The 16,910-nt window shown below is 41.0% G+C and overlaps 1 protein-coding gene across 5 annotated transcripts in view; it reads left to right on the plus strand.

Moving 5' to 3' along the window:
* Window positions 1-16,910, plus strand: part of APC (APC, WNT signaling pathway regulator) — a 168,144-nt gene that overhangs the window by 101,966 nt on the left and 49,268 nt on the right. For all 5 annotated transcript variants that reach the window (XM_019532478.1, XM_019532477.1, XM_019532476.1 and 2 more), the window contains 2 exons: window positions 5,645-5,753; window positions 9,428-9,541. In XM_019532478.1, the coding sequence (XP_019388023.1) occupies window positions 5,645-5,753; window positions 9,428-9,541 (223 nt within the window). The remainder of the gene's footprint in view (window positions 1-5,644; window positions 5,754-9,427; window positions 9,542-16,910) is intronic.

Below are 16,910 nucleotides of genomic sequence, written 5' to 3' on the forward strand. Positions count from 1 at the left end.
ATTTAATAGGTTGGCTTTTTCCTGGGCATCAGTTGTCAGTTGACCCATCTGGTTCAGCAGGGGTCCAGTGTTGCCTTTGCTTTTTCTCTGGCTCCCCACATATCTGAAAAAGGACTTTTTATTGTCCTTGATGCTCAAAGCTAGTTGGAGTTCAGTTGCAGTTTTGGCTTTCCTGGTATGCTCCCTGCAGGACCGGACCAGTGTAGAATAATCCTCCTTGGAGATGAATTCCATCCTCCATCCTTTGTAGGCCTTTATTTTTAGCCTTAGGAGGTCTGCTAGGTCCCTGGAGAGCCGGGGGGGGCTGCTGTGCCCTCTTGCTGCCTTTCCTTCGAGATGGAATAGATTTAGCTTGTGCATTGAGGATCGCTCCCTTGAGGAGCAGCCACTCTTCTTGAACTCCCCTCTCCCTGGGGTCATGGGGTCATGGTCCCTTCAGGCCTGACTGACAAGCCTCCTGAGCTTGTCAAAGTCAGCTTTTCTGAAGTCAAGGACTTCCGTGTTGCTGACTGACTTGCCAGCTTTACAGCAGATGGTGAAGGTGATCAGCTCGTATTCGCTGTCACCCAGCTTCCCATCAATCACTAGGTCGCCGATTAGGTCATCCCCTGTAGCCAGTACCAGGTCGAGCAGCGCTTTGGCTCTCGTTGGCCCATAGACTTCTTGAGTCAGATAGAGGTCATCCACGCATGAGAGGAAGCTTTGCGACCGCTTGGATTTTGCCGAGTGATCCTCCCACAAGATGTCTGGGTAATTGAAATCACCCATGACAACCATGGTCCTGGAACATGTGGCCTCAGCCAGCTCCAGGGCAAACTCCTGGTCCAGCTCAGGACTTTGGGTGGGAGGTCTGTAGTAGACTCCCATTGTTGTGTCCCCTGTGCTGTGTTCCCCAGGGATTTTAACCGAGAGGTTCTCTAGCCATCTACCCTCGTTGCCAATATCAGCTTGCAGGGACATGTAGCTTTCCTTAACACAGAGAGCTACACCCCTGCCCCTTTTATCTACACGATCCCTCCTGTACAGGGTATAGCCATCTATACCCGTGGTCCAGTCATGGGTGGAGTCCCACCAGGTCTCCGTTATCCCAGTGACATCATAATTATTTGCTTTGAGCAGGAGGACGAGCTCCTCCTGCTCGTTCTCCAAGTTCCTGGCATTTGTGTACAGGCAGGCAAGTGTCCCCTTGGGGGCTCTTGCCTTGCCCACAGATTGTACCAGGGCTGGGGCCAGGGCTCCCTTAAGTGCCCCAGGTTTGTCAATTCCAGATACCCTATACTTAAATAAGATTATCAGACAGGATCTAAAATAACTAGAATCTTACTGGTTTCCTTACTGTATTAGTTACTTTAAAATGTGCTATTTTCCGTAGTAGATGTTGTTTTCACTTCCATGTAAGTATCTGTGTGATACAAAGCAATGTCAGAGCACTTGCATTTATGGTTAAATAATATGATCTAGATCCCATCACCCTTGATTTGCTATCTGAGGCTTGTATCCCTGCTTCAGAAGGATCTTCCACAGTGCTTCTCAGTTCACAGAGTCAAAGGCTTTCATGAGGTCCAAGAAGGCCATGTAGAGAGGTTTATGTTCCTGTTCTTTTTCCTGCAGCTAGCAAGCTATGAAGATCATGTCAGTTGTGCCTCTTGATGCCCTCAAACCACACTGAAATTCCAGGAGGACCCCCTCAACAAGGAGATGGTTCAGGAGGATTCCTGCAATGATCTTTCCTGTGGTAGAAAGAAAGGTGATCTCTTTGTAATTTCCAGTCAAACTTGTCTCTTTTCTTGAAGATTTTCAGTCATGGCATGCCTGAGGTCATCTGGGCTTGCCTCATCTTTCTAAACCCTTAAGATGAGGGCATGGAGCTTTGATGTGAGCTCCTCTCCCTCTTGCTTGAAGATTTTGGTTGGGATTCCATCAGTTCCAGATGCCTTGTCATTCTTAATCTGTTTGATGGCTTTCCTCACCTTATCAGGATTTGGAAGAATTGTGAGATTGTTTCTGACTGGGTGTTGCAGGATGGAGTTGAGAACATGCTCGTCAACAACAGAGCCTCAATTGAGACGGTCTTCAAACTCCTCCTTCTAATGGTGATGGGTTCCCCCTTCCTTAATCAGGTCTTGTCCATCCTTACGTCTCAAAGGGGTTGGTCCCTGAGTGCTTGGACAATGGATGGTTTTGGTGGCATTGAAAAAAAACTCATGCATATTGTGAATGTCTACTGGTGGTGGATCTGTACTATAATATTTAAATGTTTCTGAAATGGGGTGCTACTCAGTTCACAAAAGTCATGGAGTAGTGTCTCAAGTCCAAAAAGGTTGAGAATCACCTGTATAGTCTTACCCTTTTCTGTTTTCTGTGGTACTGGCATACTACTGGTTTAAACACAGTTTGGCAGTGTAACGTAGACCGAACAATTATTCTTAACCATGTATTTTAAAATACTTGTGTGTTCTAGGTTGTGTTCTTAGGCTTGGAAACTCATTTAGCTTCTCTCTGGGTTAGGATGAGAAATGGGCAGCAGTGAATGGGAGTCTGTAGTGCAACTAGTGTCTACATTTTTACTTTTACTATTATCCACTATTTATGTCCTTTGCAAGGTTGTTCTCTCCTTGGAGCAGGAACTGATGATAGACAGGGAGATAGAGGTCACAAGAAGGGAAGCAACAATAAGCAATTTCTATGCAAGTTCTATCTTCTGCATGAAGTGCTGACTTCAGTCTGCAGCACTGTCAGTTCAGCAGATAATATATCCGTTTCACACTTTAAACTTCGTCATGTAAAGTTTTGGGTTTAATATTTTACTGGCAGCTTTACAAAAATAGGAAGATGTAACAAAAGATAGAATAAACTCAAACTTCTGTTCTGAAAGTTTATAACAAAAAACTGGTATATTATCCTGTATGTAATATTTTTATTACATGCATTAAACTATTTTCTTTCTTTGATGCTACGAGGCTGTGTGGCAGTTTTAAAAGGGTAGAGTTTGGGGAGTGCTCATAGAAGAGACTTAAGAGGAACAAATAGATGCTTAGGATTAGCTCATGACAGTGGAGTCTGTTTGCATTGCCCCAGTTGCAGAGCTGAGGACTTAAAATTTAAAAGTAGCAGCATATATATATATAGACCAGAAATTGCAGTAAAAAATATGATCGTGCATTATCATTAAGGATGTGATTATTTAAAGGTTTATGTAAAAAAGGATGATAAATTGTTTTCTGTGTCTAGTGGGGATAGAGCGAGAAGTATTTCAGTTTAAATTGCAAAAAGGGAGATTTAGGTTGGACTTTAGGGAAATCTTTCGAAATCCAAGGGTAGATAAGCACTGGAATAGGTTACTTATGGAGATTGTAGAATCTCTATCAAGAGAGGTTTTTAAGAGCAGGTTAAGCAATTGTCAAGAAGGATTTATTTATAGTTGATCCTGGCATGGGGTAGGATGGATTTGTTGACTTTTCAAGGTTCTTTCCATCTCTCTCTTCTATTTTTCAGCAAATTATAGTTGTAAAGAGTTAGTAAATTCATTGATGCTTTAATGAACTTTCTATAAAAACTGTTTATGGGTCACTTATACCCATTTTAATGTCTTACGTTGATGTGCTTATAACCAGTTATAACACAAACTACTCACAGCTGTAGCAGATTTCAGTATCTGTTAATCTAAGGATACATTTATAATGGATTATAAAAAGTTTGGCAGAATTTAAAATAGAGTGTAATTGCTTTTTATTTAATTTATGTGTTTGTGAATCATTTGGGATGGGGAAGCAAGGAGGCATTACAAAGACAGCTGTGACTTGGATTTAATTGAAATGGAGGTTTGACTTACATAGACATTGTACCAATACATATTTTTTTAAGTCATTGTAGTTATAGACTGGGAAAAAATATCATCACAAAGAAAAAAATGAAAATTGATTTACAGGGTAGTTCAGGCTGATGTTAGCACAGAACTAATAACAATACTAAGCTTTCACAAAGGCTGTAAACAGACATTGTGTTTCACCATTGTGTTTCCCTTTTTGTCCATGGATCCTACAGACTGCCATTGTCCTGCTTCAAGTACCTGTGAATTATGCAGGATAATGTGCTAACGGTTTTCTTGGGACAATGAAGTAAGTAGCAGCTGGAAGCTAATTGTGGCTCATTTAACTTAACTGCAATTAATTCCAGGGACAAGCCTGCCAGGCTTTGTGATTTTAACATCTGATGAAGTAAGCTGCTGCTTACCAAAGTTTATGCATCTCTGACTTAGTTAGTCTATAAGGTTAAAAACAGGTGACCAAATTGCCCAGGACCGAGCCTTTGATTTTGGGATCCTACAGATATATATGCCTATTGTTCTCCCCCCCATCCTCCAAGTACCCATAAAATATCCAAATTAACACATTGTCCAGGGACAATTGAGACTAATTTGAGTTAATTGCTATTCATGATGCTTGTGTAAAAAATTGTTCCAGCTAGTTTTATGCAAGTCAAAATCCTGCCTGGATTAAACTGGCCAGTATGTTTTTAGTCTATGACAGCAGTGCCCAAACTTTTTGGTCCACAAGCTGGGTGACTAGTGTAGCGTCGATCCGCAGGCTGGATCCATGCCATGGGGCCAAAGCCTGATCTGGTGCATGCTGAATTATGACCTAGTCCTCCAAATCCATATGGTGGCTGCACCTGTGGTCCCAGCCCTACATGGGATCGTGCCTTGTCATTCCATCCCCATGAATTCTGGGTTGGGCCAAGTTTGTGTGGGTGTTCCAAGTCAGGTCAGGCTGCTGTACATCCTCTAGATCAGGCCCCACCATTTCCCTCCAGCCCCATGCTCTCTTGATTGGGCCAGGCTGTCCCACATGCACGGAATTGAGCCCTGTTGTTTGCCCCTACCCAGGCATGCTCTGGATCAGACCAAGCTGCTTGTATATGCAGGATTGGGTATAGCATTGGGCCCTGCCACCCCATCGCCACATGTGCCTGATGGGGCTCCATCTCCCTCCCCTGTGTGGGCAGATGGGATCCCATGATCTGGGCCATGTCATTTGGCCCATGGGGCTTAGAAATTTAGCAGTGGAGGAGCAGTGGCAGCATTAATTGTCACTGCTTTCCACTTTTCCCTCCCCATCAAATTTCCAGACCCCTAAGCACCCCTGGCTTAATTTGCAAATTTACCCTGCCTTTTATCTGACTTCAGAATTACTGTGAGTAGTTTCTTCTCTCTCTGCTCTCCCTAGCCAACCGCTGGCAGGAGAACTGCAGTGCAGCTTCGATGGGGGCTACATGTATAAACAGCTGTTTTTGATTCGAGTCAAAACCTGGCACAGTCAGTCCTAGGTCAAATGAGAGGTCTATGTCCAGCCATAGTGATTCTTATCTATATATTCTAAAGTGTTTTTATGAAGACAAATAGGTATCATTAACTCCATTTTACAGATGTGGATCTAAGACAAATTGGGATTACAGTGGTTTGCCTGAGATGACAGAGAAAAGACTGTAGGTTTCTAAACTAGTTGTTTAGTGCCCTCTTCAGTAAAGCACATTGTTTATTTGACTGGCTATGTATACAGCCATGTTTACTGTGTATTTGCTGCTATATTTATAACTAGTAATGGTGTAAGTACTGATGAGACATTTCCTGGTTTTGTTTTTTCAGATCTCTCTTGCTTGCTGAGCTTGAAAAGGAAGAGAAAGAAAAGGACTGGTATTATGCTCAACTTCAGAATCTGACCAAGAGGATTGATAGTCTCCCTCTTACTGAAAATGTAAGCAGCTACAATAATAACATATTCTGTTATGTACCCAGTGCTGTGATGAGTATGTAAATCTTTTGTGTATTATAAAAGCTAAAATTCTTTCCAGCAGAAAATTTAATATAATCTTTCTTGTGTTCCAAAATGTATACACACATTTTGTTAAAATAATAAAATGGCACTAGTACCGATAACTCCCTGCTTTCAGACACTACAAGAAAAAATCCAGGGATTCAGTCCCTCTTGCTGTGAAGGGATTTGGCAACATCACATATAGAGTTACCCGAATGAAGTATTTTTATTCTTTTGAAAATTGCCTTTAACTTTGAAAATCTGTGCTGTGTTAGCCAAAGTTTTAGTTTAAGTAGGAGTCTTTAACCCAGAGTAGTGTTAGAGACTCGGAACTTGAATAAGATGCAGGTATAGTCTGAGCAAGTGCCAGAGACCCTCTTGTTTGGTTGGGGGTTTTGGGGAGGGGCTTTTACCACCTGCAGTGCCTTCTAGTGGGGTGTGGGGTGGAAACTTCACCAACATTTAACTTTTCTTATGTATAATTGAGTTTAAGGCCTGTATCAGGAAGTATATTTTCACTTTTTTATAATGGTGCTAAAAGTAAATATATAATGGATTGCCAAAAAACACACTCCAACCAACTGCATGCCCAGTCCACTGCATATTTTTGCACATTGTTTCTGAGTAGAGGGTTTTTTTCCTTTCTCTAGATTTTCATCTTTTCTGATGAAAAAATCTCAGGCTGTTTATGAGAGCTTAAAAAATACCTTTTTATATACGCCCAAAGCAGGGGGTGTCAAAGATCTAGTCCATAGAGCGCTATCGTTGGCCCATAGAACTCCTAGAGGGGGCAGGATGAGCTGGGGAGGGTCCTATCTCCAAAATCCAGTCCAAAGTATCCATGCGTATAGTTGTGTTGACAATATAGTGCGCATATACACAGGTTTATGGGAGGAGACATCCTGTGCAGATACTTGCACAGCCAGCACAGGGCTCCCAAAAGAAAGGCAGCAGAATGGAGCGCCCTAAGCAGAACTGGCACTAGGGGAGGCTTGGGGGACTATAGCCACCCTAAAATTCCCTGTAGCCACCCCTCCTTGTGCTGTCACCTCCTGGCTCGCTCAGCTGAGCCCACCATGCCACTGCCCCCCACCCCCTAGAAAGACCCTGACTCTGGCCCTGAGCCCACAGAGGACAGCCTGCCGTTGCTTTGTACACAAATGTGGGAGGACACATGCCTTCCCTGGAGGTGCATGTAGTGGATGGAAGCTGCACCCCACACCCCCTTCCCAACCCCTCTCTGCCCCATTCTTAGCCCCGGGGTCGCATTCACCGCTCTGGCTGGGCAGCACCTGCCCCAGCTCCACTCCCTCCCTCACTGTGGGGGCCTCAATCTGCGCCCCCATGCTCCTTCCTCCCCACAGACTTACATAGCTGAAGTGATCAGAGCTAAACATCCTTTACTGTTGATACAACCAATAAACTTTATTGCTATATTTGTTTTTTACTGTGTCAGTTGTGGACCTATGCACAACATTTTTATAGATTCATGATCTGATTTATCACCATATTTGTACTTGATTATGCTAATTCTAGGAGTAGGAATAATGTTTTATAATATTTGGCTCTATTATTATATTTGCATTTCTGTTATTTTTTGCTTAAATTTATACTGTGGTTGTATGTCTGTTATGTTGTTCCAGGAGCATGGCTTTCAGCCAGAATCCTTAATAAATTGAATCTGAAAAATTAAAGGCTTAAATAAAATATAAAATGAATCTTCATACAATATGTTTCTTAAATGAGATTTTTCCTGTATAAAGAAGTTTATTCTAGCAAATTGTTTTTGTTATCAATACTGAAATTGACTCTTCCCCCTCATTTTCCAGGCTTCTAATACTTAGTTTTATGGGTCCATAAAAAGCCTTGAAAATAAGAAGAGCTAGTTAGTGTCAGAGCTGTTTACACCCGTGTTTTAAGTAGTGCTCCTTAAGGACACAGCAATCTCAGTACTGTGCTATTAGCATTTCTCTTATTTTCAAGACTTATAATAGTTGCCGTGTGACAGCTGCTTCCTCTTCATTCTACCTGGTACAGTCAAAGAGACTACAGCTAGTTACAAGATAAATACAGTTACAGCTAACACACATTTGTAGCATTCTTTGTTTCCCCTCTCTCCTTTACTGCTACTCTTTTTCCTTTAAACCATAAGTTACAAAATAGACACTGAAGCTGAAAAATGCCATGCATTTAGCAGCATGTGCCCTTAACTGGTTTACATTTACATAATGTAAGTAATAGATAACAAATTGGGACTGACATTATTGTGCAGTTAGGCAAAATTAGCATTTATCTAATGTATGTTGAATATACTGTAGTAATGTTTTAGTACTTCCATAAACCTTCTTGATGCACTGTATAGTCCTTCCATAATGCTTAAAATGGCTTTTGGAAACATTTAGCCTTGGTACAGACATTCAAAAAGCCTGAGGCAGAATCAATCTGAGTTATGTGGTTTTCTGTAAACAGCGTAGTTTAGTGGTGAATAGAACACACATTTGCCCAGGGGTGGGGGGGATTCAAATCTTAGGGAGAGTTCTGCCATTTTAGGTACCTGGTCTTAGAATCTAATCTCCTTTGTGTAAATATGTAAAGTCATCACTAAATCTGAGAGGGAACATTCTTTTTCATGCTGGGTTCATATTTTGGTGACTGTCTCCTCAGGTGCCTGTCTTTTGGCGCTTTCATGCTTTTTCCCCTAAGAGATATAACTTTTGATGTTCTTTATGCAGTAGATCTTTTAAAACTCACATGGCATTTATCTTGTATAACTTCTGCTTCTGAAGTGTCATGTACTAGGAAGCACTGACTTCACTCAAAACTAAATATTTTGTGCATTTCAGCTGATGTGCATAGCTAGCAATCAAGGTAATCAGCTGCATCAAAGGATGTTGGTAACTAAACAAATCTGTGAACAAACATGGTTTGCTAGACTTGTTAATTTTCCAAATGATTGAATAATTATTACCTGTGCATTTCTGAATATAAGATAAATTTTTTAGCAGAAATAATTGCTCTTACAATAAGGCATGAGGAGGTTACGGCTAAGAACTGATTTTATTGCTGGCTTTTACTTTTTCAATTAATCTTCAAATGAGAGAGTTTTAAATATACATTAGGATGTTTAAAATTAGATCTGCTGATATCTTGGAGAACATACTTTGTAGAATGTTTCTTCTTTTAAAGTCTGGTGTGGATTGTATGATCAAATATGTCTAACAGTAAGTAGTAAAAGTGCCAGTATTTTAAAGGTAGATTAATATCTTTGGAGTCTTTTTTCAATATTGAATTAATGGCGCACAGAACAAATTTTCTGATGGTATGCTGTTTTAGATATGGATGAGTAAGTGTTCTGTGCATGTGGCAATGTGATTTGTTTTTATGTTGGTATATTATGCATAGACATATGAAAAGCCTTCCCTACAAATCTCATATTGGCTGATATTATATGTTCTTGTTTATAACTTATGTATATTTTAAAAGGTCCTGTATTCAGACTTTGTTCGATTTTACTAAGTTTTAGCATGGAATACATCGCTCTGCTTTTGTTCAAAAAGCGTAGAGCTCATCTTCCTCCTTGTTTGTTGAAATGTCTTTTTTGTTTTGGATTTCAGTTCTCCTTGCAAACAGACATGACCAGAAGGCAATTAGAATATGAAGCAAGACAAATCAGAGCTGCCATGGAAGAGCAACTAGGTACTTGTCAGGATATGGAGAAACGAGCACAGGTAATGTTTTGCCAACTGGCTTTACTGTTTAAAGTTAAAATGAATGAAAGGAATCTGATTTTTATTAAATTACTTGTGGTTGTATCTTTGAACTGCTCATGGTTGAGTATTTTTTTCCTATTTAGTATACTTTCTTAAAAACAAAAATGGGAATCAACACAGGTTTTATTAAAAAAAAAAAAAAGACAAAGAAAAAGGATGGAGGCAAGGAAGGTAGGAAATGTTACTCTCACAGTTTATTCAGTCTCATGAGCAGTTTTGGGAACTCCTGAGATTTAGAAAAAAATAGTTCACAAAGAGAGAATTTTTTTAATATTGGCCTGTGAATATTTTAAACTAAAATTTTTGCAATTTTAATTTAAATAAGATGTAAATGAAATTTTCTTATCTGCTCTGTACTGTTTCTTATTTACTTAGTACTGTTAAATATAAAATAAAGTTAGTTACTTTTTTTTAACTCCATTACTAAAATATATGTTTAAAGGACTCATCTTTAAACCCAGTTATATCAAAAATATATCCACATTTATCATACAATAAATCTGTTTGCTCTGATGGAGAGTAATGAGTGTATATATAATTATGTAATCACATCCTGTCACCCATGTTTGAAAATATAAATTGAAAGTAGCTGTGTGGTACCAGAAATGAAGTAATTGATTACTGACAACGCAAACTGTTGTGTGTCTGTTGTTGGTTAGCATACGGAATTCATTACTACTATTTCAGCTGCTTCAGAGTAATCAGCTAAGCAGACTAGCTTTGCTTTCTTTTGACTGAGTTCAATCCAGGTGAATTCTTTTTAGCAAAATGTGTTCTTTTATCTTTGTTTTCTTCACTGACTTGCTTTAATTACAGCATGTGGTTACATAGGAAATAATTCTAATTAATTAGCTGCTTAATTGAAATTTAAGGTAGCTTTTCATAATGAACCACGTAAACAATTAGTAGGATTTTTCTGAAACCTCTTGTGATGTCTTTGAAAGAGAGATTCATAACCTTTTGGTCCCTGAGGTGTGCAGGTTAAGGCTGTAAGGGAAAGCAGTGCAAAACCAGCTTCTGGACTGCTGAGCATGCTTGCCTGTTGCTCACAGTACAGTAAGCTGAAGTAAGTTGAGATAGTAATGGTGTCTGGTGGCTGGACTTTTAGAAACACTGAAATGTTTTACTCCTACTAAACAGGAGTAACCAAAATCCTTAGGGCAGGGGAGGGAGCAGCGATAAGGAGATCCCTGCGTGGCCCTGCTGTCCCCAGCCATGCTGGCTCATGTCTGGAGGCCACGGGGGGCGGAAGCAGGGTGGAAGCCTCAGCCTGCGCTTGTATCTGCCCCAGGAGTGCGTGCGGCAGCAGGAAGCTGGCCCTCCCCCTCCCCCTCTCCCAGACAAGCCACCCATGGCCCCGTCCTGCTCTAGACATGCATATTGCGAACCCAGGCCCCAAGCCCCACCTGGATGGGCAACAGCCTCAGCCCTGCCCAGCTCCCTCTCCCCTCAGCTTATCTGCTGTAGCTGCTTTGCAGGGTGCCTGGGGCCATGTGCATGTCCATGCACATAGCGCCTCTTGTCTTACTGCCTTCCTCCTGCTCCCTCTCAACTCCCTGCAGACTGGAACTGCCAGCCTGTAGGGAGCTCGTTGCAAAGTGGCAAAATCTGAGGGTTTCTTTTGTAAACAAGAAATCTGTGTTTGCCTCTGGTAACAGGTAAAATCCATGGTTTACTATTTTTTCCGTGGGAGATGGAAAACCTGGATCCCTGCTCATAAGGATTAAATTATCTCTTTAGTAGCTACTCCCTTTCCTGCTCTTTGTTTTTCTGCAGGGAATTAACAAGGGAGATCTTAGTTCATGAAGCCACTTAAAATATTCAGTGTCATTTTGATTGCCATCACAGTGCCATTTTTACAAGATTAGGAAGAAGGAGGAAGATATGTGCATGTGCACTAGAACTTATATAACTTTTCTCTGCATTCTTTATGAATTTTTTTAGAGATGCTGACATTGAAAATGATTAAATGTTATAGATGATTGGAAGTAAACCTGTGGAAAATATTCTGAATCCCAGCCCCAAATAATTGGGTAGGTGAGCTTCATGAGCAGGGATCACTTTTTCTTCTGCAGTTGGCTACACATGCATATAGCAGTAAGGCTCAGCTTCTTCATGAATGCATTGCTAAGCAAGTAGTTTGGAATTTGGTCCAGGAAGGCCTATACCGGGGCCTGTCTGTACCTTAAATTGACTAGGCACATTGCTTATGTCCATCTACTTCAACAGGAATGCTCAGCTTTGCCAGAGTTGGCTTGGGGGGCCTGACTTTTCACTATACATGTCCATAACCACTGTCTGGTTATAATCACCATAGGGACAGTCTTTTATTAATGTATAATGTCTAGCACAATGTACACTCCAATTCCAGTAAAGAAGTCTAGAATGTTAATTTATTCAACACTAGATCAAGTCTGAAATGCCTTATGCTAAAATGCAAGGAATCTCTGAGCAAAAATTAGAGAAGCAATATTTTTATGTATATACACAAAAAATATACTCAAGGCAACTGGCAATAAGGCTTGCAAAGAGGGGCCCAGATGATCCAAAGGCTTTCTTTACCACAGCTGATTGAAAATCCCAGTAGCCATCTAAACAATGGGACATCTGTTGGCCTTTATGGAACAGAGCTGTACAAGCTATGTACTGAGACCTGGATGGAGTGGTAGCACATGACTGCACCCAGTTAAAAGTGAGTACCAACACTACTTCAGTATAAGAGAGGACATTTCAGACATCAGTTGACAGAATAGAAATAGCCCCAGAGAACCCCAAAACAAACTTGGTTTCTGGCTTCTGAGCATCTGTGGTTGAACCAGTTGGTCCACATATTCCCAATTAGGAGGTAGGGGCTGAAATATCAGGCTGACACTTTAGCCAACCTAATCCAACCAAATGGAGAACTATAGTCATCATCTGCAGTCCCTTGATGTGAGGATGACTGTCTTCCAGTAAAAAAGGAAGTAATTGTAGAGTCCATACATGGCCAAGGAGGCTGATCTGAGATCCCTATGTTTGACTGCAGACATGGCAAACAGTTTGGGGAAGTAGTAGCAGATCCTGGTGGTGTCAGATCACAGATCTTTCCCTTTGTCTCTCTTGCCTATCCACCTCAGTAGGGGGACAAGTTTGCTTAAAATGATTAAGACCTTGTTGTACATCACAGCACACCATTCAGTGCTTGAGTCTCCTGGGTACTGATGTTTCTACTGCATTTCTTCAGATTGGCCTTTAAAGTGTCCTTGAATCTCTTCTTTTGTCCACTTCTGAAGCAGTGACTATCAATGAGTTGGGAGTATAGAACCTGGTTTGGGAGCCAGTTTTCAGGCAGGGTTCTAATCTTATGATGGTGGAAAGCACAATTTAAGAAATGTTCAAAGACGGCTGGCAGATTTTGTCCAATTTGAAATATTGTCATTATGTTTACTTTATGGCAAAGGTGGATACCCAAGTAGGAGAAATGCTGAACATTCTCCAAGGATTGCCCTCTGGTTGTAATGTGTGGAAGATGAGCTGGTTAGTTTGGGGTGCACATAGTTTTCATTTTCACAAAGTTGATATTGAATACGAACATTTCATATGCTTCGCAGAAGCAATCAAGAGGGACCTGGAACTGTGGGGGCACATTCAACACAATCGTCAGCATACTGAAGATCGGAAATGGAGGTGAGTGTTGGTGCAATCATCAACACTCCAGTTCTAATAATGAAAGGACCCATTTCCAAGCCATTGCTTAGGACGGGTGCTGTAATGTTATCATGAAGAAGTCTGATAATGGTTACAACTTGGCAAGCATCCAGATCTCATCAGATGTTCTATATGGCCTCTCTGCTAACTGAATCAAAGACTTTAGGTCAGGCAGCCATGTAAAGGTTTTAATGCATCTCACAGCACTTCTCCTGCAGCTGTCTAGCAACAAAGATCATATCCATTGTACCACTGAATGGTCTGAAACCACACTGGAACTCAGGTAGAATCTTCTCAATGAGGAAAGTGGGTTTATTGAGGAGAAAGCAGGCAAGAATCTTCCAAGCTATGGACAACTACACCACAATAATCACTGCAATTTGATCCATCTCCTTTCTTGAACATGATGCATCCAAGTCACTGGAAATCTGTTCATGTTTCCATAGTGTAGTTGATGACAGCATGTTTCCACCTTGCTTATAAATTTCAGCTGGTATTCTATCAGGACCACATGCTTTGCTGTTCTTCACCTACTTAATGACTTTCAAAATCTCTTGATAAGTTGGTTGATCTGTAAGAGAGGTCTTAATGGGATGTCATGGAGTGGCTTTGATTGTATTGTCTCTGACATTAGAAGTGAAAGACAAAGGGTCATGAGATGTTTGCTGATGCCAACTGGGCATTCTGGCATCTGAGTAATAATTTTTGTCTTTTCAAGACCCAAAACCAACACCGTAATAGCAAAACCAACGCCATGGATGTGTCCCTTTTTCATATTTTCTTTTAACCCCCCGCCCGACAAAAACAAACAAACAAAAAAACCGGAGAGGGGAGAAGTAGCCACCACCGTGCTCCTCTTCATGACTTGTCCCTCTTCTGCATGTCTGGTTTCATTAACCTCAGTTCTCTAACCACAAGTACTTTCCTACGCTCCAGACAGTCCCTGTCAGTGTTGTCCATCAGGATGCTGACGTTCCAGGCTGCAAATTTCATTACTTCATTTGGACTGCAGATAGCGTGATCCCACTGGATGCAGTTGGCCAGTCAGGTGAAGTGACAGACTATGTTTAGGGCACCTTTTCCAAGTTCCTCCCCATATCGAGTGAGAAGGAGTGGATCCTAAATAAGCCTTGTCGGTCATGATTGCAGCTGCTGAATTTCACCTCTATCTTAGTTCCAAGTACAAAATGACCATCATACAATCATTGCCTCCATGGAGATCCATGACTGGGGGCTTTGGGTAATCTCAAGCACCTGCCCCATTGCCACTTGGCCATTGCTATAGGACTTGCTATTGATAGGAAGACTCCTGCACATGTCTTCTTTTAACGTGGGGATAGCATTATGCATCACCAGTCACATGAAACCTTGTGGGAAGGAAACCTTAATCTAATGGCAGGGAATGCTAGACAATCAGAGGTTTCACCCACCTTTGCAGCCACTGTGAAGTATTTCTCTTCATCCACCTGCTCTGGCATTGAAGACTTATTTTCATTTTTGGAGAACTCTATGGCAGCTGCCAGAATGCCATGGAAAAGGGAGACAAATTGGAGCTGAGGGAAGAACTAACCAAGAAATCCAGTGATGAAGGCCCAACTCCTCAGCTGAGTGTATCCTCCTCCATGGCCCCTGGTGGGCAATGAGGAACCTAGCTAGATGTAATAGGGAAACCAGAATGTCTGAGGCCTGAGCCTGAACAAGAATTCCCTAGGTCATCTCCAATCCCTTTACAAGGAAAATCAAACTGTGGAAAGAGGACTAACATTTGGGACATGGCTGGATCCTACTCATTATGTGCTCAGAGTTTTCTTTTCATGTGAGCATGTAAGTTACATCCCTTCTGCTCCTGGTAAGAGATACCTCACCTGATAAAAATGCTTGCTTTTTTTACAATGTATTCTTATGGACCCACTTTTTTCACTGTATATTTTGCAGTAAATTCCTGGTAGCACTTAAGGAAACTCAGTTTTGGGGCAATTTCAGTCATATATAGAATCTAAGATGTTAGAGCTGGAAATAACCTTCTGGACCATCTATTTGTCATTCTTCCAGTGCAAGATTGTTTTTGAATAAAACATTTTTCTAGTGTTTAAGATAAGTTTTCTATTCTTTTGATCCAGTGAGCGATGAGACTTGGGGGTCATCATTGACCACAAGATGAACATTAGCCTTCAATGCGATGCTGCGGCTAGTAAAGCGAGCAAAACACTGGCTTGCATCCATAGATGCTTCTCAAGCAAATTCCAGGACATCATTCTCCCCTTGTACTCGGCCTTGGTGAGGCCGCAGCTGGAGTACTGTCCAGTTTTGGGCCCCACAATTCAAAAAGGATGTGGAGAAGATTGAGAGAGTGCAGAGGAGAGCCATGCACATGATCAGAGGTCAGGAAACCATACCTTATGATGACAGGCTGAGAGCCATGGGGCTCTTTAGCCTGGAAAAGCACAGGCTCAGGGGTGATCTGATGGCCACCTATAAGTTTATCAGGACCACCAGTATCTGGGGGAACGTTTGTTCACCAGAGCACCCCAAGGGATGACAAGGTTGAACAGTTATAAATTACTGCAAGACCGTTTCAGGCTGGACATAAGGAAGAATTTCTTTACTGTCCAAGACCCCAAGGTCTGGAACAGCCTGCCATCGGAGGTAGTTCAAGCCCCTACATTGAACACCTTCAAGAGCAAATTGGATGCTTATCTTGCTGGGATCCTATGACCCCAGCTGACTTCCTGCTCCTCAGGCAGGGGACTGGACTTGACGATCTTCCGAGGTCCCTTCCAGCCCTAGTATCTTTGAAATCTTATGTTGTAATGATGCCTCTGTGAGTGCCACCTAAAATTGCACTGATCTTTTCCTCTGGCATGTAGCATTACAAATTCAAGGCTAGTTTACAGTCCAGTAGTTTGTAGCTTTGTTTCTCCGACTAAATATTAATATGTAAATACTCAGATGCTTGTTAGATGTTCAAATATTAGCCGCCTTGTTTCTAAGATGACTTTCATTCTGTATTTTCTTTTTTCTATATTTCTAAAGCTTTGTTCCTTTGTTATCTTACTGTTTCTTTGACATTTACAATTCTCAATTTATGGTTCTATTCACTTTCACTTTCAGATCATTAATTAAGATAAGTAAGACTAGATGCAATGCTGATCCCCTGCAGTAACCACTACACAAACAAAGCACTTTTTTAGTACAGCACTATTAACTGTCATTCAGATATTATGATCTGGGTTTTTTAGTCATGTAACTATTTAATGTTGGAAAATCCTATAAGTTTCAGCTTTTTATTTCTGTCCCATTATTATTGACTTACATCAATCTTATGGTATAACATAATAGCTGTAGTATAACTTTAAAATAGTTTTGCAGTGTGTTACATATTTTTTCATGCATTGATTTTTCCCTGCCCCTATCCAAGAAGCATAGCACATGATCTGAGCCTGCACGTATTATATTCTGCAACATAACTGTTTGCAAAATTCTAGGTTTCTAAAATATACTACTTAATTTTCATGATTGCAACAAGGTGGTGGGAAAACATAAATTGACTAAATTGTATTAAAAGGTTTCAGTAAAATCACAAAAAGTAGCAGCAGAAAATCACCTTTTTATTTATCCTGCAAACTCTTTTGGGAAAAGT

This window comes from Crocodylus porosus, unplaced genomic scaffold (assembly GCF_001723895.1).
Source record: "Crocodylus porosus isolate Cpor-Errol unplaced genomic scaffold, CroPor_comp1, whole genome shotgun sequence".
Taxonomy (NCBI): Eukaryota; Metazoa; Chordata; order Crocodylia; family Crocodylidae; genus Crocodylus; species Crocodylus porosus.